This window comes from Gambusia affinis, linkage group LG04, assembly GCF_019740435.1.
Source record: "Gambusia affinis linkage group LG04, SWU_Gaff_1.0, whole genome shotgun sequence".
Taxonomy (NCBI): Eukaryota; Metazoa; Chordata; class Actinopteri; order Cyprinodontiformes; family Poeciliidae; genus Gambusia; species Gambusia affinis.
In genome coordinates, this window is record NC_057871.1 from 17399086 (window position 1) to 17420531 (window position 21446).

The window sequence follows — 21446 nt, forward strand, 5'->3', positions numbered from 1 at the left end:
TTAATCTGTTTTATTTTACTTTAATGACACTTTTTCTAGATTTTTTGTCTTTCTACGTTATTTATTCATTTGAAATGTTGCCAAAATTTTAAAGTTTAATCTGAAACTGTGTCACAGAATGATTACTAAATCTATCAATTTGAACTTTATTATTTACATTTTAAACGATAACTGACCTTAATCTGGACAGTTTGACCTTACCTAAACATGTTAAATCTCGGCTCTCAGCACGTGAGGAGGAAATGAATGAGAAGAGAAAACAGAGCAATCGAGCAGAGAGTTGCTGAAGCAGGAGAAGCAGGGTTTACGGCGCTCAACTCATCTGGACTACCCGGGCTAACTTTAGCTACATGTGCTGAGGTCGATTCCGACTGCAACGATGCCCACGGTTACTTTACCGCCGAAGGAGAATGCTCTCTTCAAGAGGATTTTGGTGAGTTATTCGTTGAAGGGCCGCTCGGTCACCAGCAGCTGACTTTTGGGGCTTGTTCATCAGTGAGCTGACAGCCGCTTCAGTATGATAGCAAAATGTCATCATTGAGTTAGTTAGCTCGCTAGCTAGCCTGGGCCTTAATATGCGCTGTCACTGCTCTGCATTAACGGCTGGCAGTGATATTATGACTGTTCTGAAAAATCTTGTTGTTCATATTAAACCACAGCGAATATTGCAGTTGTGTGGCTGATATTATGCACAGTTGACAGTCAGCTAGCGTCAGGCCCCGCCGTTTGTCACAACAAACAGCCTCCATGTAAGCTAACTCCCTAGCCACACGTTAGCCTCCAAGTTAGCTTCCACTTTCTCACCTAATGGCTCACTTCTGAATGTAATGTGGCGTTTGGCTTTTCACTTTTCATCGAATACAGACAGACACGCTATCTATTGTATGCCCTACATTAGAAACTGTGGCTGCACTAAAGCTTTCGGGAAATTTTGGGGTTCCTCATCGGCTAAGGCTAGTCAGCTTCGCTAGCTGGGGTAAGCGGTCTGTCATTTAGTGTTGATTAAAATCTGTTTCAGCGCTGTTGCAGCTGCTGTTCGCGATTAGATCAGGGCAGATTGGGGTTGTGCATTTCTTGCACGGAGGCAAAGCACAACCAGGAGCGGTGCGAGCGTGTCACCGTGTTTGTAGCGGATTTAGGCCTGTACATCCATCCCTGTGCTCCATGTATGTATCTGCCTGTAGCCTGGCTGTGAACTTGTCTGCACGCTGTCAGGTGTGGCACAAAATTACTAATCAATCTTTACTTCGGTTTGGTCATATTCTCACCGAAGGGACTGCTTTCTACTTCTTCCGCGCTTTGTGTTGTGTGTGTGTGTATATTATTGTACTTTAGCGCGGGTATTTGTACAGTAGTGACACACTTTCCAGGAACCGGTGTGTGCAGGTAAATCACCATTATCCGGTTCAGATAAACATGATTGTTTTGAGAGCCGGTGGCTCTGCAGGGAGCCAGATGACGTTGAACTCATTTAGCAGACCGCTACCAATCAGCTGGTCTACAACGGGCTGCTTTAAAAAAAGACTGTAATCTGCACTTGAATTTCCAAACTAATCACTTCTGCACATGGCATTGTGGTGTTGTGTGGTATTAAATCATTGGTGGTCAAATTGACAATTTTGACTCAATGTTACTATTTTAGTCATTTTTAGAGAGATAAGCACAGTGTGTTTAAGTTTCATAGTAAGTGCTTAATAAGACGTGTTCAAATCTCCCATACAATTAATTAAGTTAAATTTTATAGTCTGAAAGTGACTCTAAGCAACCTGCAAAGACTTATTTATTGGCGTCTATGATCTCAAATAGCTATAATTGACAAAATATGAAACTATAACTATTATGAAACTTTGGTTGGGAAACGGCTCAGATTTCACACCCTTAGAAAATATGTATGAAGACTGAAACTGCAAAGTAATACCACGGGGTGAAGGGTGGAAAAGAGCTTAATAGTTCTTCTTCACCAAGATAATAATCTTTATGAAACTGGAAGATCTACTACATGGTTCTGCACAAGTGATTGCAAATGTATCAGTGTATTAATGCTAGTACAACACAGTCAGCAATAATATTATGAATCTCATGATTTCCTGCTGTGGTCCAGGTCTAATGGTGTGTCCAGTATGTCCTCCTTATTCTGGTGCAATGTGTTTGCTTTTGCTACATTTCATCAGTTGTTTAGTTGATTATGTGTAAAATACAAAAAAAAAAAAAACATTACTGGCAGTTATTTGTGCACCAGTTTGTCAAATAAACATCAGTGTGATTTTAGCAGCATTAAAAGTATTGCGGAAAAAATAAGAGAAATCAGACAATTGTTGTATTTCTCCTTTTAAAAAATAATGTAAAATTTGGGTTTGGTTTCCTGTTGGGTTCTTCTCCGGCTCTTGTTTGGAGTGCACAGAAAAATACTTTATTTCTAATTTCCTAAAGTGGATCTGCAGCATAATATCGGATGAATAGGATGCTTGCAGAATAAGTTTTAGAACATATAGAATTGGTTTGTGTTTAAAGTTGGATGTTCCACTATGAGTGTGTTGTTTTATTTTATTTTTCTACGTTATTTTCCACTAGTAGAGCAGCCAAGTCTATCGGCTGCTTTAACTGTTGCAGGTTAGCTTTTATCATTCCGCCTTGCACATTTACGTGAAACAAAATTACAATTTGGTTAAGAAAGGCACAGTATTATAATTTTTCTATTGTGCACAATAAAAATGTGATGACAATGAATCAACATTAAAGCCTTGGGTTGTGGAGCAGAAATGATGTAGCATGACTAGCCAACAAGCTGCTGTGGCTGATTTCTAAACTTTTCTGTTTCAACAATAAAGTGTTCAGCCAATCATAGCAGACGATTGACTATGCGGCAGCTCAGGGTTTGAGGTGACATATCTGTAATATGTCACAGAATAACCTTCCTTTAAAACCCAGGAATGTCAAGGCCTCTAAGAGCACCTGCATGTCTGCACAAAAAATCATCTAATTGTTTCAAGGCATGATTTTTTTTTTCTTGCCACAAAACATATATAAAGTAATTAAGAATGTTCTGAGAAAAAGTTTGTTGGTCAAACTCTGTTTTTTTTTGTTGTTTTTTTTACTGCCCGTTTAGAACTCAAAAATTTACATCTTTTTCCTGAATGTACCACATTCAAGTGCCAGAAAGTTTTGATAAAAATCATATTCAGGCGTGAAAGTTCACATATTTACCTATTTTCTGTTTCAATGAGGTGTTTGGGCATAGATATGTAGGAAGCCATTTAAGGAAAACTGCATTGTTTTATACATGAGGCGTGTCTGCATTTTAATTTGTGTGCAGGAGAGCGAGACTTTCAGCAGGTAACAGGAAGGCTGAAGAGAGTAGAGGAACGTTGCTGTGTTTCATCAATTTGTTGCTTCAACCTGGAAATCCTTCAAACCTTTGGTAGTTTTAAAATGTGAACTCCATTATTGTGTTTAAAGACAATTGTTGTACTGATCCCAATGTAGTTAATGACAACTCAGGGCATTCCTAAAATGATTTGATCTTATTGGCTGCTGCTTAACTATGTTCAGATGTTTAGCAACAGAACAAAGAAAAGTTTCTGATCTCAAAAACGATTCCCTAAATTTAGCTGCAACTTTAATTAAACTGAGCATTCCTGCCATATGAAAGTCAGCTTCCCTCCAGCATGTCATGAAGTCCTTAGTAACATTAAAGTTTGTTGTGGCAGAGCTTGTTCTCTCTTCCAGTCTGACTTGCTTTCACACAGAATGTGGTGTCATCGCTGAAAACAGGCTTTGAAAAGTTTCGTCAGAATCAAATGTCGGCACCGGCAGAGAGCCCCTGCAGCCTGGAGACTCATGCTCCGACAGATTTTCTCTCTGACTCAGGGGGGCCGAGTTATTTTTGTAAGGAGCATGCAGAGAGAGCGCAGCTGGTTGCGTTAATGTTGCTAAATTTATTTGAAAATGCGCCGATGCTTTCGGCGTCATCAGCATTTGTGGCTTTTTTTTTTCTCTCTCGCTCTCTTTTTTTTTTTTTTTCTTTTGTTAAAATAAAAATTATTTGTAATGTGAAATTTCAGCAATTCTGCAAGATTCTTAACTTTTATGTAATTGTAAAGCTTTTAGAGAAGTTCTTCTGTTTAAGAGGAAGTGTGTTTTTTAGAGATTATATATTATGTTATTGTCATATATGCATTTTACTTTATGGGAACTATAATTTGTGCATATTTCAGTTGCCGTCCAGCAGCTCTTTTTGGGATCTATCAGCTTTTCATGCATAAAGGATTGCAGTGGATATTCAGAAACTTATTCGTCCAGCACAAGCAAATCTAGAGATAAAAATATCAAAGCCACAAACAGTTAGAAAAACCTATACTATATTTTTATTTTTCTATACCACATGTTGCTCTGCCTCAACATTTTGCCATAAACAAGCTCGTGTTCCAGCCAACTGTGGCTCCTGTCGTCCTCTTTCTTCCTTTTTGTTTAATTTTAGCGGTTTGTGGGTCAGCGAAATGCCATCTGCCACATTAGCTCTTCCTCTCTTATAAAAAACCCCGTTGTCTCGCCCAACAGCCACTAATCAGCTTAGCAGCAGAGGCGATGTGGTGTTTGTTCAACGACATCCCTAGATAAAGCTTGGAGGCAAAACTCTCCGCGTTTCTAAACCTCTGCGTATCAGTAAAAGGAGAAATGTGTTTTTTTAATGTCAATGTAATGGCAGGTGTTTCCCAATTAATTAGATTATCATCAAAGAAATAATTGATTTACAGAAAATCACATCAGAGGCATCCATCAAGCATTTATTTCTCATAATTTAAAAATAAAAAAACATTACAGCACACCAATAAAATAGATTTTCAACACAGAAGTGTTTGTTTTAAAAGTTTATGTGCAGCATGTACATTTAATTGTTAGTTGGACCTTTTTGCATGAATTGCTGCATCAGTGCAGAGTGGCATGGAGGCGATCAGACTGCGGCGCCGCTGAGGTTCTAAAGAAGGTTTGATGGCGATCTTAAGTTTGCGTTGTTGGGTCTGGCATCGCTAATTTTCAGCAGCAAACTACTTTCTAGCTTCTCTATGAAGTTGTTACACCATTTTCAAGCAGACAGTGATGCCATGTTCATTGGAGCAGATATTGTTGCTTTTTGGCAGAGTGGTAAGACACTGATTCCTGGTGGAAGATTAAATTTCCATAAAGCTTGTCAGCAGAAGCAAGCAGGAAGTGCTCTAAGAGTTCCTGGCAGACGGATGCAGCGCTCTGGGAACAGCCAGCGTCTTTGGCGTACCTTCCTCGTGGAAAGTGTCAGTTGCTTTCCTGCTGGATCGCTATCAACCTAGCAGTCATCAGCCCCATTATGTTTAGTCATCATTTCTTATTTTAAAAATCTCTTCAGTGAGCGTTCTAATCTTCTGAGGTGCTTTGATTTGTCTGAATAAGGCCGTAAAGTGTGAAACACACATGTGAGGTGGAAAACGCTCATCAGTTTTTCTGTAGATTTCTTTGAAGTTTCAGTTCAGAAAGTAATTTCACTTTTCATTTGACTTCTTAGGAAAGACTTTAGCACCATTTTGAGAGTTTTAGTGTAGATATCGGTGTTGCCTCTGGATCCTAATGTCTCCTCTCCCCCTGTTCTTTCGCAGCGATGTTACGAGCACAAACAGTACAGAAATGGGCTCAAGTTCTGCAAACAGATCTTGTCCAACTCCAAATTTGCAGAACATGGAGGTAAGAAAAGTATTGTCTGACAGAAATATTCCCCTCACCGTTTTCTTCACTCTTTGCCGCGTTATATCCCTGCTGCAGAGACGCTGGCAATGAAAGGCTTGACCCTCAACTGCCTGGGGAAGAAGGAGGAGGCCTACGACCTGGTGAGGAGAGGCCTTCGCAACGACCTCAAGAGCCACGTCTGTATCCTAACTCGCGTAAAGCCGTGAGGCGCTTTCAGTCTCTGCGCTGTGTGTTATGCAACAGAACCGTTGGGTTGAATTCATCTTGCAGCACATCCTGTCAACACAGCTCAGCTTCGGCCTCTCCTGTCATTCTGAGGCCCGTGTAAAATCTGTGCACCCTCTGCACGGATAAGGGTTACCTCAGCAACACCCCATCTCTGAGCGGACTCGCTGGTATCTCTGTAGCTCCAGTTTGCTCTTATCTCGAGTAAGTAGCTGCGTGTGGAGTGGACCAAAAGGAATGCCTGCTCATAAATCAAGTGGGGAATTTTCAGGGAGCAAAAACTTGGCAGCAAAGTCCCTTAATTAATGTTATTTGTTGCAGTGATTTAGTTGATTTAATGTGGTTTATTTTATTAATTCATCAGGTATTATTACTTGATATTACATGGTTTAGTCGTCACTTGTTTATTTGGCAAAGCAAATAGAGACAGTTTGAATTATTTATTCTCATCAGTGACTTTTTGGTTTTGACCGTTTAGTTTTACACATTTTGAAATTTTTGGTTCACTGATAGTCTGGATAAAAGTCGATTCTGTATTTACAAACTTTATTCCTCAGGATTGCCTAACTATTATATTCTTTCTACATTCCTTTTTTTATTCCTGCACCCTTGCTTCCATCTTTCCTTCTCTGCTGCCTTATTTTTTTTTTGGGTCTCCTTGTTTGTTGCTCATTTAAATTCCCCCTTATGTCATTCCTTCCTTCCTGATTTTATTCCAAATATTTAAAAGCTGTATTTAAACCTTGATTCGATAGTTCTTCAGTGAATTTGTGGTACTTTTTGACAGTTACACTCAAAAAAATGGACTGAAAACTTGTGAAAAGTATTGAAATTGGACCTGAAATATGTGTTGGGACAGTGTTGATTAAAAGGCTGTGCTTTGACAGGCCCACTGCCCTGACCGGAGCACCCTGACGTGTACAATTTGTCTCCTGGCCTCAGATGCTTTGGACGAACAGTGTGTGCTCTTTCCTTGACTCTCCCCCGCGTCGCAGGCTGGCACGTCTACGGTTTACTGCAGCGCTCCGACAAGAAGTACGACGAGGCCATCAAGTGTTACCGCAACGCTTTGAAGTGGGATAAGGACAACCTGCAGATCCTCAGAGATCTGTCGCTGCTGCAGATCCAGATGAGGGACCTGGAGGGATACAGGGTGAGGCGGACCGGCCACATCAAATCCTCTTGAGCCCAGCTAGCCTGTTGTGAGAAATAAGCTGGAAAAATGTTTGACCTTTGGCTTGGGTTAAAAAAAAAAACAATAACATAAAAAACAGTAGTCGGCAAAGAAAGATTGTTTGTGATTATGCACAGTTCGATTCATCAGCATCAAGACTTCAGGGTGTTAGTCCTCACATTTCATGATTATCTCAGCCTGGGATTCACATCTAGCGAGTGACTGGAACGCTGAGATAAATGTTGGGTTGAAGGGATTAGAAATATGAATGAAATTGTAAAAAGCTTCTCTCCGAAAGGCTTTAGAGCAAACCTGACTCAGCAAAACGATCCACTCTACAGCAGGGGTCAGCAACCTTTTCCATTCAGTGAGCCACTTTTTTTTCTCGCTGCTACAAAATAAAACTCAAATGGAGTGGCCAAAAAAAACATTGTTTTTCAAATATTTCTATATAAAATGTTTTATTATGAAAGTTGAACTAAATTAAACTAAAATGTATTTTTGTTTTCAAATTTTAGAAGCAAATCCTGTGTTACTAGATGGGGGGGGGTGATTTTGTAGAATGAAGTGAGCCTTTTCTATACATATGGAAAATGAAGATGGATGGGTAGCATACTTAGTTTTTAAAGCCTATTGTGGAAAACTCCTATAATGACTATTTCTTATTGTAAAATCAAAAACCTTTTATTTTGGTGTTTAAGGACCACAGTGGACACTGGCACAAACCCCCTTTTTTCACTCCCTGCTCTTTTCCTCCAAACATCAAATAATTACATGCATCAGAACTCAAAGTCGAAAAAGACATACATATTTTCTTTGTTTCCGTAGGAGACGAGGTACCAGCTCCTGCAGCTGCGCCCCGCCCAGCGGGCCTCCTGGATCGGATACGCCATCGCCTATCACCTTCTTGAAGATTATGAAATGGCTGCAAAAATCATTGAAGAGTTCAGGAAAACACAGCAGGTGAGATGCGGTGAAGGCTGTGTGAACGAGGGGCTGCTCTGCAAATCCAGAACGGGGTTTGCTGACGGATTTTGTCATGCTGTGTTTGACAGCTGCTGTTTTAATTCACATAAGAGTTTGTTGGTTTTTTTCTGCTTAAATACCAGACTCTGAAATCTGACCAGCAGTGCAGCTTTACCCTCTTTGTCTGATGAGATTAGCCTGCTTCCTGCCTTTGTGCCCTCGGTGTAGCACGACAAGCAGACGCCGATATAAACTTGTTCGCAGTTTCCTGTCCGCCGCAAAGCCAGCCAGCGGCTTCCACAGGTTTCCATAGGTACCCGTCGGTAAAAACTCACGTAGGCCTTTCCCTGCCTGTTTCCGCCCAGACGTCTCCGGACAAGGTGGACTACGAGTACAGCGAGCTGCTGCTGTACCAGAACCAGGTGCTGAGAGAGGCCGGTCTGTACAAGGAGGCCCTCGATCATCTGTCCAACTACGAGAAGCAGATCTGTGACAAACTTGCCGTGGAGGAGACGCGAGGTGAGTCTCCCCCCTGCCTAGCAAAAGTATTCACACCTTCAGTTTGCAGCAGAAGGTGCTCCAGTCAGGTGAGACCACGGTGGTGGCAGCGTCAGCGCACTTTTACAACATGACGGCATGGAAGATGTTTCTGATATAAATTTGCGCTGAGCTGAACTGTCGTGTTCCTGCAGGAGAGTTGCTGTTGAAGTTGGAGCGTCTGGACGAAGCCACAGAGGTTTACAGGCGCCTGCAGGAGAGAAACCCAGAGAACTGGTCCTATTACCATGGCCTGGAGAAAGCCCTGAAACCCAGTAGGATTAATCTGGGAGTTGGACATCATAGTTAACCACTCGGGTTTTATGAGACGCAGCTAAATGTAGTTCCTTTTGTCAGGCAGCGTTGAGGAGAGACTCAAGATCTATGAAGAAACCTGGGAGAAGTTTCCTAAGGGGCTCGTTCCTCGAAGGCTGCCACTTAACTTCCTCTCAGGTACATCTAATAATGCTCCGACTTTTGCTTAAACTAGATCATTTTAGAGACTCTTTAAAGTGCTTTCTAGATTTACTGATTCCTTTCTTTTTTGTTTTTGAAAACTGAATTTTTCTTTATGTGCAGGTGAGAAGTTCAGGGAGTGCCTGGATAGATACCTGAGGATGAACTTCAGTAAAGGCTGCCCGCCTGTCTTCACCACGCTCAAATCTCTGTACAGTGACAAAGAAAAGGTGAGATATTGCAGCAAGAGATGAATTGATTGTGAAACTGAAAGGATTAAAGGAAACAGGATTCACTTTTCTTTCCGCCATTGAGATCATCTTTGTTCTTTCTCTTCTCAGGTGGCAATTATAGAGGAATTAGTGGTCAGCTATGAAACGTCGTTGAAAAGCTGTCGAATGTTCAGCCAGAACGGTAAGCGGGAAGTGATTTAGTTAATAACTTTTGACAAAACCGTGTATTAAGATGTTTTCACTGCTTCAGATGACGGTAAGGAGGAGCCTCCCACCACGCTGCTCTGGGTGCAGTACTTCCTTGCTCAGCACTACGACATGATCGGCCAGCAGACCCTGGCTCTCGAGCACATCAACGCCGCCATCGAGAGCACGCCCACGCTCATCGAACTCTTCCTCATCAAAGCCAAGATTTACAAGGTAGCAAAACGTCACGCCACACATCTGGCTGTGTGTGTGTGTGTGTGTGTTTCAGTCGAGGGCTGCTGTTGCTCTATTGCCCCGAGTGACCGTCTTCTTCCCTGACGCAGCACGCTGGGAACATCAGAGAGGCGGCTCAGTGGATGGACGAGGCCCAGGCTCTGGACACCGCCGACCGGTTCATCAACTCCAAGTGTGCCAAGTACATGCTGAAGGCGGGCATGATCAAAGAGGCGGAGGAAATGTGCTCCAAGTTCACACGGGTGAGAAATATCAAGAGGCTGCTGGCTTGTTGCAGACGTGATTAGTCATTAGTTTTTCATCCAAATTTGAGCTGAGCAGCTCACTGCTCATTGGCTCTATTAAGACAATGGATGCAATAATTCTAGTTTTCTGAAAAGGTTGCAGTGGGATCAAAAACGATTTGAGTATACAGTGTTTTTCTTTTCTATTGAAATTAGGGTTGAAGTGATTAATCAGGTTAATTGTGGTGAATTGATTATTGCAACAATCATCAACTAAATTAGTAATCAGTGGCTATCTAGAGTGTAGACTCTTTAAAAAAGCCATTTGCTATTCAGAGCAGTAGATAATCCAAAACTGCAAAAATACATGCATTTTGCATTTAAGAACTCTTCAATGTGCCATTGTTTTTAATTTGATTAATCGCCAGAATAATCGATCATTAAATAATTATTAGTTGCATCCCTAATCGTATAACTCTATTGAAAAGCTGCCCTTGGTGTTGTACCAGATTTACTTTGGATGTTCTCCCAGAGTGAACTCAGACTACAGTCACCCTCTGCGGGGGTTACATCGGCTCTGATCTGCCTGTGTTTCTCATGTTCCCCCAGGAGGGAGCGTCAGCGGTGGAGAACCTGAACGAGATGCAGTGCATGTGGTTCCAGACCGAATGTGCGCTCGCCTACAAAGCCATGAACAAGTTTGGAGAAGCCCTGAAGAAGTGTCACGAGATCGAGAGGGTTAGTCTTTACTTCGGCTGCTTCCTGACCGCCTCATCGAGCGTCGCTCTTCTGTTTGAGCTAAAACTCTTCTTCGTTGCTCTGATTAGCATTTTGTGGAGATCACAGACGACCAGTTCGACTTCCACACCTACTGCATGAGGAAGATGACGCTACGCTCCTACGTGGACCTCCTGAAGCTGGAGGATGTTCTCCGCATGCATCCGTTCTACTACAAGGCTGCCACCACGGCGATCCAGATTTACCTGAGCCTCCATGACAATCCTCTGACGGACGACAGCAAAGAGCTGCAGGCGGACACTGGTGAGGGAAAAAAAAAAAATCAGGCCGAGATCATCGTTCACACTCATTCTTCCAAACAGTTCAGCAAACAAAGGCTGGAAATGTTCGATTCGGCTTTAAGTCCTCTTTGCGCCTTTATTCTCCAGCCAACCTGTCTGATAAAGAGCTGAAGAAGCTGAGGAACAAACAGCGAAGAGCCCAGAAGAAGGCGCAGCTGGAGGAAGAGAAGAAGAACGCAGAGAAGGAGAAGCAGCTGAAGAACCAGAAGAAGAAGAAGGAGGACGATGACGAGGAAATCGGAGGGCCAAAAGAGGAGCTCATTCCTGAGAAACTGGTCAAGGTTGGTGACGGAACAAAAAGGGAGCAGATCATCAGAAACTGATGGTGATATTAATGCGATTATCGGTTCTGTCCTTTTGCAGGTAGAAAGTCCGCTGGAGGAAGCAGTCAAGTTCCTGACGCCGCTGAAGCACCTGGTTAAAGACAAGATTGAGACGCACCTGTTGGCCTTTGAGATTTACTTCAGGAAAGGTTGGCTAGCCGCCTTTTCTCCTCCCACTACTTTAAAAGCTTATTCTCTTTCACCCTTTGCTAATCTGTGCTCTCCTTGTAGAAAAATCCCTGTTGATGCTCCAGTCAGTGAAGAGAGCCCTCAGCATCGATCCGGACCACCCGTGGCTTCACCAGTGCCTGGTGCGCTTCTTTAAAGGAGGTAAGGCCCTGTTTCTAGTTCTGTTGCTTCGTAGCGAGCATGTTTTCTCCTCTGCAGTGACCATCGTGTCTCATCTTCTGCCTTCCTTCAGTTTCGGAGAGCAAGGAACTGCCGGACGTGGTCAGGACGGTGCTGAAGCAGGAAATCACCCGGCTGTTTGGAGACAGCAACGCTAAGAGCTTCAACCAGGCCTACCTCACCAAGCACTCCGACTCCATACCACACCGACTGGCTGGTGAGCAAACGTCATGTCAATGGGTTAGCATGTAGCCTGTCAGCGCTGGAGTTGGATGCAAATATGTAGAACTGCGACATCAGAGCCAGTTTGATGTTGTATTATTTAGTAACAATGCTGCTCCCCCGTGGTTCTTTATTGAATTGTAAGCCGATCATTGTGTCCTTTAGTTTCCATTTGGCTCAATGTACAAAAGATATCAGAGTGAAACCTAAACTTACTTCAGGACTCTTGTCTTTGATCTAAAATATGCGTCTTGCAAAATATTTTTCTGCTTTAAGGCAAAACTTAGACAAGTATCTGTAGTGACACCAGTGAGGGCAGCGTATTGTAGAATCAAATATTATTCCACTTCAGGCGAGTTTTTTTAAAAAAAATGTTTTTATTATTATTAGTTTATTTGATAGGGACAGACATACAGCGACATAGACAAACTGAAAGAAAACAGCAGCCCCATGTTTGTGTCACAGTGCAATAGCAAAAGCTAATTCTCAGCACTTGTCCCTAGATGGGCTTTTTTTTTTTTTTTTTTTTTAAACTGCACCGACTCTACAAAGTTTAAAACTTGAGGATCAGAGACTCAATGCAGAAGAAACAGCTGCTCTGTTTTACAAACACAGCATTACATTCCCTCAAAGTCACGTTGTCTTCGTCCTGCAGTTGCTAAGATGATGGTGTATCTGGACTCGTCAACGGAAACGAGAGCAGCAGAACTGGCCACATCACTGGACGAGTCGCTCAACAACAGAACTGTACAAGTACGTATTCACTTGGTTCCAGATAAGATTCTACTTTTGAGATCTATCAGTAGCACTATTTACACTGTTACTCTATTAATTTAAGTAGTGTCTAATAATTTTTTAAAAGATTCTTATTTTATTAATTACTCTTAACATTTTTTGCATAAGAGGAAGCAAGACTAGCATTTTACCATTTTTTGGCACAAAATAAATGATCTATGATGTTGGGCTAGCATTGCAGCCCTGAATAATCTGGCGCTGCTTCCTCACTCCTCCTGTGTCCGTCTCTTCCTTTGAAACACAGACCTGCACAGAAGTCCTGGATTGTCTTCGGAGCGGCTCGCTAGGAGACCGTAAAGAACACGCGGAGTCGTACCGTGCCGAGTGTCACAAGCTTTACCCCTACACGTTAGCTTTCATGCCCCCCGGCTACGAGGAGAACACAAAGATGGTGAATGGAGATGTTTCCACAGAAACGGAGGAGCTAGCCAACGAGATGTAAGCGCTGCAGAACAGCAGCGGATAAGAAAAGAAGTTGGGCCGAAGCACAGAGCCTTGTGGTACGCCAGGCAGACATTTTTCTTTCTTTCTTTTTTTTTTTTTTTTTTTTTTAAAGAGCCAGAAACAGGAAGCAGAAGGGGGTGTTCGGTCCTCTGGCTCAGCTTAATCTGGTCTGACCTGGCATGGCTTGGCTCTCTCCCAAGTGGGTGAACTTCAGGACTGTGTGGGTGTGTGTGCCGAGTGCGTGCGTATGTATTTGTCGGTTACAAGGGGAGGGGGGAAAGAGGAAGATGACGGAGCAAACATTTTACTTTTTAACAGTCTGCAACCAAGTTGAACTTGAAAATAGTCATCGTGAAACAGATGGGTGAAACTGTGACACAAAGACACAGATTGCTGGTTTTGACTCGGGTTGTTGAATTGCAGCCACTTGGGTTGGGACTCCAAACAAACATCTACAGCACACCTGTGTTCCCTTATTTTAAAAAGAATATCTCATTTATATGGAAACGAGACACAGTCGTCGCTCTATGATGTGGCACGGAGTGGATCTGGTCTCTGGTCTGTAGCCAGCTGAACATTAGTCAATCTGAGGACATCCAGCGGCTGCAGGCGCATCTGCTCTAAAACTCACTTCAGCATCTGTGGAGAGTTGGGAGAAAGACCCGATTCCCCCCCACCCCCGCGGAGACACGGCAACGTGTGGACAGTTTTCCATCAGAATGTGCTTCCTTCACCGCTCTGGGTTCAACTAGGGAACATTTAAACCCGTCTGATCTTTTGGAGCACCTTGTAGCACAGAATAAAAGCTGTAAAGATTGTGTTGCGCTCTGTTTCCAATACACTGCTACTGTGTTGTTGTTGTTTTTTTTTCTCTCCCTACATGGTTATGACAGAGATGGGTAAACCTAAGCAATACCATAGTCACCTTCCTGTCCATACAAAAGGTCAGTGGAACCACCAATGCTAATCAGGCTTTGATACATTTGTGGATCCACTGATCCTGTAAGCAGAGGCCCGTGTGTAGTTGTCGTTGCAGTTAGAAATGGTTTTATCTGCATGTCAGCACTCTGTTGAAAAGAAAACGAGCATTTTAACGCGTCCTTCAGAGGGACTTTGTACCTGAAGTGGCTCTCGGAACGGTCAGAAATCAGCATTGAAGCCTGTTGAGGGAAGGTGTCGCAACACAATTTTACCTCTTCTGTTTCCCTCAGTTTCAGGAACTTTTCTTCCCCTTTTTCCTCTCATTTGGGTTCTAATGTGAAAGATGAAATCTGAGGTGGTGATGTATGATATCTCTGGATTTTTGTATTAAAAACAAAAGAAAAAAGATCTGAGTTTTTGTGTGTCTTTCGCTGCCCTCTTTATTGTAAATATAGATACTCTTAAAAGCTTTGATAGACTTTTCTCGCTTTTCAAATGCTCAGATGACAAAGCGGACCGCTTGTATTTTAAATAGATTTGACACAAAAAGTGCTTCTACTTTGGACTGGAGTATAAATTAATGATACAGGAACTTTTAACAAGCTTGAAGGTGAATCTGTTTCCTGTAGAGGTCGCTGCAGAGTCGGTGTCATTGTTCGATAAACAAAGAACTCATTAAATACTCATTTTGTGACAACTTGAGTGAAATCACTCCACGTAACGATGAACGCAACATTAAAATAATCTATGCCCACATGGCTAAATGTGAGAATAATTCAAATCTAAATTATGTCATTCTGTATTCATTTAACTAGTTCTAACGTGTTTTCAGTCGTACGCCTGTAGGCGGCGCTATCACTGCAAAGGGATTGGTCAAGTTAAACCAGGGCGCAGCGTAACCAGTCAGACTTTAGTTTGTTGCCTACTTGTGAGGATTTCAGTTGTTTGATAGTGGATTGTAGTAAATGAAATGTTCTATTATCTATCATAAATCCGGAAGTATTTATATGTAGTTTTAGCAAACATTGATTTCAAGTTCAAAATAATGATCGAATCACACATCTAATTAATATCCTATTGAAATATTTCTATTAGTATTGATGCTTTTTCTTTTTTTTTACTGTTTAGGATACAGTGATGAGAATTATTATTGCACTTTTTAGGGTTGTTTTTAAAGTCCACTATTTTTGGTAATCTTGTGGTAATGTCAGTTTGAACTATTCAACCCCGTGGTCTGTCAAACTGTTTTTTTTGTTTGTTTTTTAGCTTATTTTGTTTCCATTTTTACTAAAGGTTATTTATAATTTTTGAAGTGCCACGTCCTTTGGATAGCCTTTTTCCCTTACAAAGCTCTTTATTCATACAGAAATAGTAAAGCGATAGCCTATATTAAAATTTTATTTAAGTACAGTAACAAAGTACTTTGCATTAAACATCGCTAGATGTGGGATGTAGCGGTGATATATATATATATATATATATACACACACACTTACTCGGGTTGTCTGTTATAAATGTGATTATGTGAAACGTGTTAAGGAAAGGAATTTGAACCTTCGCCCCATCAATCAACATGTTAGATGTTAGATCAGGTCAGATCTCGATGTCTCTCCGCCCTCTGGCCCCTCCGATAAATCAAACACAGATGCTGAAGCAAAGACGGCCCACTTCCCCTCTTCTCTCACCCACGCGGCTGTCCAGCGCGGTGGAGTGAAGCTGAGCAGCTTTTGGCCAAAAAGGACGGACTGGATAAAGGGAAGCTTTTGCCCCAGAATCACTGGAATCAGAGAGTTTGGATCCGTGTGGAGCTCAGTGTTCATGGAGTCTTCTCTTGAGTTCTCCAGCTCTCTGGGCAGCGTGTCCTCCCTGATTAGCCGCTGTCGGACCTTCAAGGTGCTGGTGATTGGAGACTCCGGGGTGGGGAAGACCTGCCTGACGCACCGACTGTGCGCCGGGGAGTTCCCCCGCAGGAGTGAGGCCACGATCGGGGTGGACTTCCGCGAGAGAGCGTTGGAAGTTGATGGAGAGAAAATAAAAGTAAGAGGAGACTTTTTGTTAAGATACTCGTTTTAAGTTAAAATCGCCCGAAGGCGGTGCGGACATGCACAGTGTGCCAAAACATTTTTGCGCACAGCATAGATCGTTCTCAAGCTAAAACCTGTTTGGTATTTTCTTCCTCTTTTTCATGGAGCTGTTGCTTGTTCTCAGCTGAGCAGCAGATTCCCAGGATAGCAGAAAATGAGCCGGACTTTCTGTGTCTGCAGCTTATAAATCACCGCGTGGAGAAGTAATTTTAATGGCATGTTGTGTGTGAACCTCACCAGTGCATCTAATTCCAGCTAGGCTATTCTGTCATGGTGCACTTGTGATTTGTTGGGAAGCAGCATCCTGCAGACATGACCATAAGCTCTCCATAAAAATATATATTTTTTTAAAATGTGTGGGTGTTGGTTGGTTTCCTGAGTGTTTTGAAATGGACACATGAGAGAGGAAGTGTCTTAACTTTTTCTGCCTTATGCCGAGAGGGTTTGATTCCCTCTCTGCTCTCTGATGGAAGAAGTGTCATGTTGCTCAATAACAAAACTCATCTGCCTTAGATTCAAGATGTCATGGTGATTTTTATTTTAGATTTTTTCCCCCCCATTTTGTCTCGTTAAAATAAAAAACTGGGCCTTTGATGTGATGGGTAAACACAAACCGGAGTGTTATTAGGAAGTGGAAGGAAAAGGTTGCATATGTACGTCATACTGCCACACATGTTTTTTGTTTCTTTTCTGTTTTTTCAAGTGCTTGCATTCAGTGCTTTGTAAAACCACAATTCACAGCAGCTACGGCTGTAAGCTTTGACATATGTCTTTGGTTTGCAATTCAAAAGATTGATATTTGCGCCCATTCTTTGCAAAAGCATCTGATTTTATCGAGTTTTTGTTATGTTTCTTCTTCTTCATATGGAATATTCCTTTAGCAGAGTATCGACTATAAAAACAAATGTTCGGTTGAGATTAAACATTTTTCACAGGAAGAGTGAAAGTAACTTTCAGAGGAGAAGTTTGCTAAGATTGTAACATTGTACCAAAGAAAACCCAAGACTGATCGATGTTAGGATCATGTTCAAGCAGCAAGAGATGGACTTTGAATTCTCTTAGTCCTGCTGTGAAACGGACCCGTCCAGCTGCTTATCCTGCTGCTGAGTCCATTTTAAAGTACTGAAGGAATTTAAATATATATATCGTTTCAAAATATTGATCTGAATGTTCTCCAGGTCGATGTCAACATGTTTCTTTCCTTTGCTCGCTATCAGAAATGACTCACTCTTATTTCTCCGAACGACGCCGTCTTTTCTGCCTGCTTGGAGCTATTTCAACACACGATTGCTTTTCCTCTGTTTGCCTTCAGCCTCATTCATTTCCTCTTTTTTTTTTTTTTTTTTGTTGAATGTTTTTGTTTCTGCCACCTAACTTTTAGAAAAGACCACACCTCAGTTCGGTACTCAATCCCTTGTTTCTCATTTTGCATCCCGCCGATCAGCTCCAGCTGTGGGACACTGCAGGACAGGAGCGCTTCCGGAAGTCCATGGTGCAACACTATTATCGGAACGTCCATGCAGTGCTGTTTGTTTATGACATCGCCTGTCCGGCCAGTTTTAATGGACTGACCGCCTGGGTGGAAGAGTGTCGGCAGAACTCTCTGGGTCACGAGATACCCAAGTAAGTCAAAGTAAAAGCACTAAAGTTTAATGCAAAACAGAAACTTTTGGAAGCAAATCAGTTTCATGGTGCCAATACAAATAATATTATGAAGAAATAATTTTTTTATGAGTTAAAAATATAACTTTTTTTTTAAAGCTGAATTTAAAGTTTTAAACTATAACAGTGTTAGCTTTTATGACGGTGTTAACGGTTTCTGGTTTTCCTTTGAATGTTCTTCTAATCTCTGTGTGCTGCTACCTGTCTGGCCAGGATTCTTGTACAAAGTAACTTTTTAATCTCAGTGGGATTTTCCTGGTGAAATAAAAGTTTTAATAAAATAAACTCACTCAGTATCAACTATGTAGAGGCCGGTTTCCACAATGAATATATATATATATATATATTAAAACTAAAGTTTCAAAACTTACTTTTGCAAACGTGCACTTGATATGACATGATTTATCATTGTTGTCAGTCATTAAATAAGAAACAGGCTCTGATCTTGGAAATATCCTTTGTTTTTTTGTTTGAATTAAAGTCAGATTTTTATTAGTACTTCTCCAAATGTTCATGTAAATGAATATGAACATAATGGCAGGTTATCTCTTGAAAACATCTGCACTGGAAATTGTTCCAGTCTTTTTTTATATATATCACTCTCTGTTTTTTTTGTTTTTTTATCATTAACGTTTTAATATTGACTCCTACAATAAACAAATCCGATTTCTTTTAGTCTAATTGGTGCAGTTCAGCTGTTAGTTTAGACAACATGATTAGTTAAAACTGGTTGATCTGTATAAAACGTTAAGTTTCCCCAAATAAAGCCTGTAGGAATCTTCCAATTTGAAAAATATCCCATGTCCCAACTATAAAGCCCGGTGGAATTCCACATTGAGACGTGTTTCATTTGTTACCTTTCTCCTCAGGTTCCTCATTGGGAATAAGAGTGACCTCCGTGATGCCGGCAGAACCAATTGCCATGTGAGCCAGGAGCTGGCGACGAACTTCGCCAAGGCTCATGGGATGGTTTTCTTTGAGACTTCTGCCAAGAACCTGCCTAAGAAATGCTTAAATGGACGACGAGGTGAAGGAGAGGAGCTGTGTCAGCGGAGTAAAGTGGAGGACATTGTCTCTGCCGTTGGGACGATGCTGAAGAGACACAAAACACTAATGGCCAATTCACCAGCATACAGCGGATCTTTTAAAGTTCACAGGAAAAAACAGGAAAAGGAGTCGTGGACTTGCTGCTGAGAACGGTTCTGATTCCCTCCACACTCTCGAGTAGAAAATGTGACTCTATGGCTTTTTAAATATTTGATTTTCTGAATGTAAAAATTCACCTTGTGATTAATTTTGACCAATGCCAAATGTTTTTTTTTTAATAACTTTGATTTTCATAATTGATGCATTCCTTGAAATATTTGTGATCTTCTTGTTTATATTGTTTCAAAATAAAAGACTGTTAATACAAATGTCCTTGAGCCTTCACCACAGTGTTGTGTTTATTCTCAGCCTGTGTGGTCTCACTGGGAATGTGTGTTATCTGGGACTGTTTCTCTTTTGCTCCAGTACGTTCCTCATCAGTAGGCCATGATTCAGACACTGGCAATGGAGACTAAACTCCTTCAGGTTGCTCCCGGTCAAAATATGGGGAAAATTATTTTGAAAGTTCAATGATTTGTACAGTTTTCACGTTTTTTTTTTATTCGTTGCACACGTGCAGCTCGAACTTCAGTAAAAGCCTGACAAGTTTACCTCTTGGTGTTAACCTTTTACTTTTCCATTTTCAAATTTCAACGTACTTCAGAACCAGCTTCTATCCCGGCTCCACCAGTTTACCCTTGATCACTGAAATCTGTTTTTATTCCTTAACGCAGCAAAATATTCACCAGTCAGACTTCCACCTTTTCCAGCCTGTAAGAGAAAAAAAGACAAACACGGGTCCTCACATTTACTTCAAGGTTAAAATAAGATGAGGTTGTGAACTGAGTCTTGAATGCATAAGTGGCATAATATTTAATGATTTTTTTTTGCTCAAAATTTTTACTTTTTAGCAACAACACAGACTTTGTTTGTGGCATGTAACTGTTAAACTAAGGTAAAGTTTTCACACTAGTGTGTATGACGACATTTGGAAAGTTTTGTTTTATGTTTTCCATGATTTTGTATCTGAGAGGATCCGGAGGTCAGAAAGGTGCCCTCGAAAAATCTAGAAATCTAAATATTTCTGTGAAACACGCAATTAGCAGTCCGGAGGGTTGATGGTGTGACTGACGACATCCCTGCATGTTCGACATGTTCACCAAACGGGAGCAAGCTAAAAGGTTTCAGGCCGATCCGGCTGGGATTTATTTGCTCTTGCTAGAAAACATCCATCAGTTAACGCGCTGTAACAATAACATGTTCTTTTTATGATGCTCCTCTGACCATTTCCAACAAAACTTCACAGCGATCACACTGCGTTCTTATGCGTGACCTCGATGTGTGTGTGGAGGAAAAAAGTGCATCACATGTGTATCTGTGATGATGTGTGTAATCTGTGATTCATAGCTGGTCACATGAGGGACACACACAGCGGAGTCCGTGTGTGTGTGTGGGTGTGTGTGTGTGTGTGTGTGTGCCGCACTGGTGCAACATTCACCAGTCAAACGTTAGAAGTCTCACTGTGAACTCAAAGATAGACGATAATCAAATGGACGACGGCAGCTTTTTCTGGAGAACACCGGGAAAACAGTGAAGATGTTTTTGCTGAAGATGCAAAATCTGTTTTTTTAAGTAATTTATAACAGAAAGCTTAATTCATGTCTCTTAGAAAAAACTTTAGTCATTCTTTGGAAACTATGCTGAGATTGTTGCACAAACTCAGCATTTGAACATTTATTAGTCCATCTTCCTCAGTTACATCCTCACGTTTATGTTCAAAGGCAGGACATCAGATCTCTCCTTTCGTGGTGCTGCTGCGTTATGATCACATCTAAAAACAGGAACATTGTGATTTTGCAAAAACTTTGATGTCATAGTGAGATCATTAATGCTACTCGCATTTTAAAATGACATTTTTCTTTTTCGTACATTAAATGCACAAACCAAAAGTCTATTTCACATGTATATGTAGTACCTTGCAAGAGTTTTTATGCTTGATCTTTTTCATATTTTGTCTTGTCAACTAACTTAAATGTATTTTATTAGAGCTTCGTGTGAACAGATACAGCACTTGGGTTCAGAAAGGTGTTGCAGAAGGTTTAAAGCAGGGCGAGGTCATAAAACATTGTTCCTACCTTTGTTTATTCCGTTATCTAGAAAGGGAAAGAATATGGCACAACCAACCTATCAGCAGATCCCTTTGCTCAGTGAGATCCTATGATCATTTGTAAGCTCTTTGTAAATGTGTCTTCAGCTAAACAATGTGAAGAGATAATTTCAGAACTGTAGGTTCACCAGGTCAATTATATTTGACGTAACTTGCAAACTATCTCTGTTCTGATGTTTGTCGTTGAGTAAACTCAGACCTTTCTTTTTTTGCTATCGTTATCACCCCCCCCCCCCCCCACCCCCAAACAAAACAAAACAAAACAAAATCAGTCCCAATCAATAGTTCTCCAAGGCTTCTGAAGGTTTTTCTACAAACCTTTTTCTTTCTTAAACTTTTATTTT

General features: G+C 41.3%; 1 protein-coding gene and 1 pseudogene across 1 annotated transcript; both read left to right on the forward strand.

Moving 5' to 3' along the window:
• Positions 1-253: 253 nt before the first annotated feature.
• On the forward strand, positions 254-14511 carry naa15b (N-alpha-acetyltransferase 15, NatA auxiliary subunit b). The gene is made up of 20 exons (XM_044112950.1): positions 254-433; positions 5628-5712; positions 5791-5895; positions 6936-7093; positions 7943-8077; positions 8446-8599; positions 8773-8892; positions 8975-9070; positions 9197-9303; positions 9415-9487; positions 9557-9726; positions 9837-9989; positions 10581-10709; positions 10799-11012; positions 11138-11331; positions 11414-11522; positions 11605-11703; positions 11795-11938; positions 12599-12696; positions 12983-14511. The coding sequence occupies exons 1-20, from the start codon at positions 380-382 to the stop codon at positions 13178-13180; spliced, it is 2595 nt and encodes an 864-aa protein (XP_043968885.1). The 5' UTR covers positions 254-379; the 3' UTR covers positions 13181-14511.
• Positions 14512-15668: 1157 nt separating this feature from the next.
• LOC122828911 lies at positions 15669-19268 on the forward strand (annotated as a pseudogene).
• The last annotated feature ends 2178 nt before the right edge of the window (positions 19269-21446 follow it).

What these genes read in the sequence shown, in the direction of transcription:
- naa15b (XM_044112950.1), top strand. Translation starts at nt 380, where the DNA reads ATGCCCACGGTTACTTTACCGCCGAAGGAGAATGCTCTCTTCAAGAGG. An exon ending in AGTTCAGGAAAACACAGCAG is followed by an intron (nt 8,078 to 8,445) that starts GTGAGATGCGGT and finishes GTTTCCGCCCAG; the next exon opens with ACGTCTCCGGACAAGGTGGA. An exon ending in TCGAATGTTCAGCCAGAACG is followed by an intron (nt 9,488 to 9,556) that starts GTAAGCGGGAAG and finishes TCACTGCTTCAG; the next exon opens with ATGACGGTAAGGAGGAGCCT.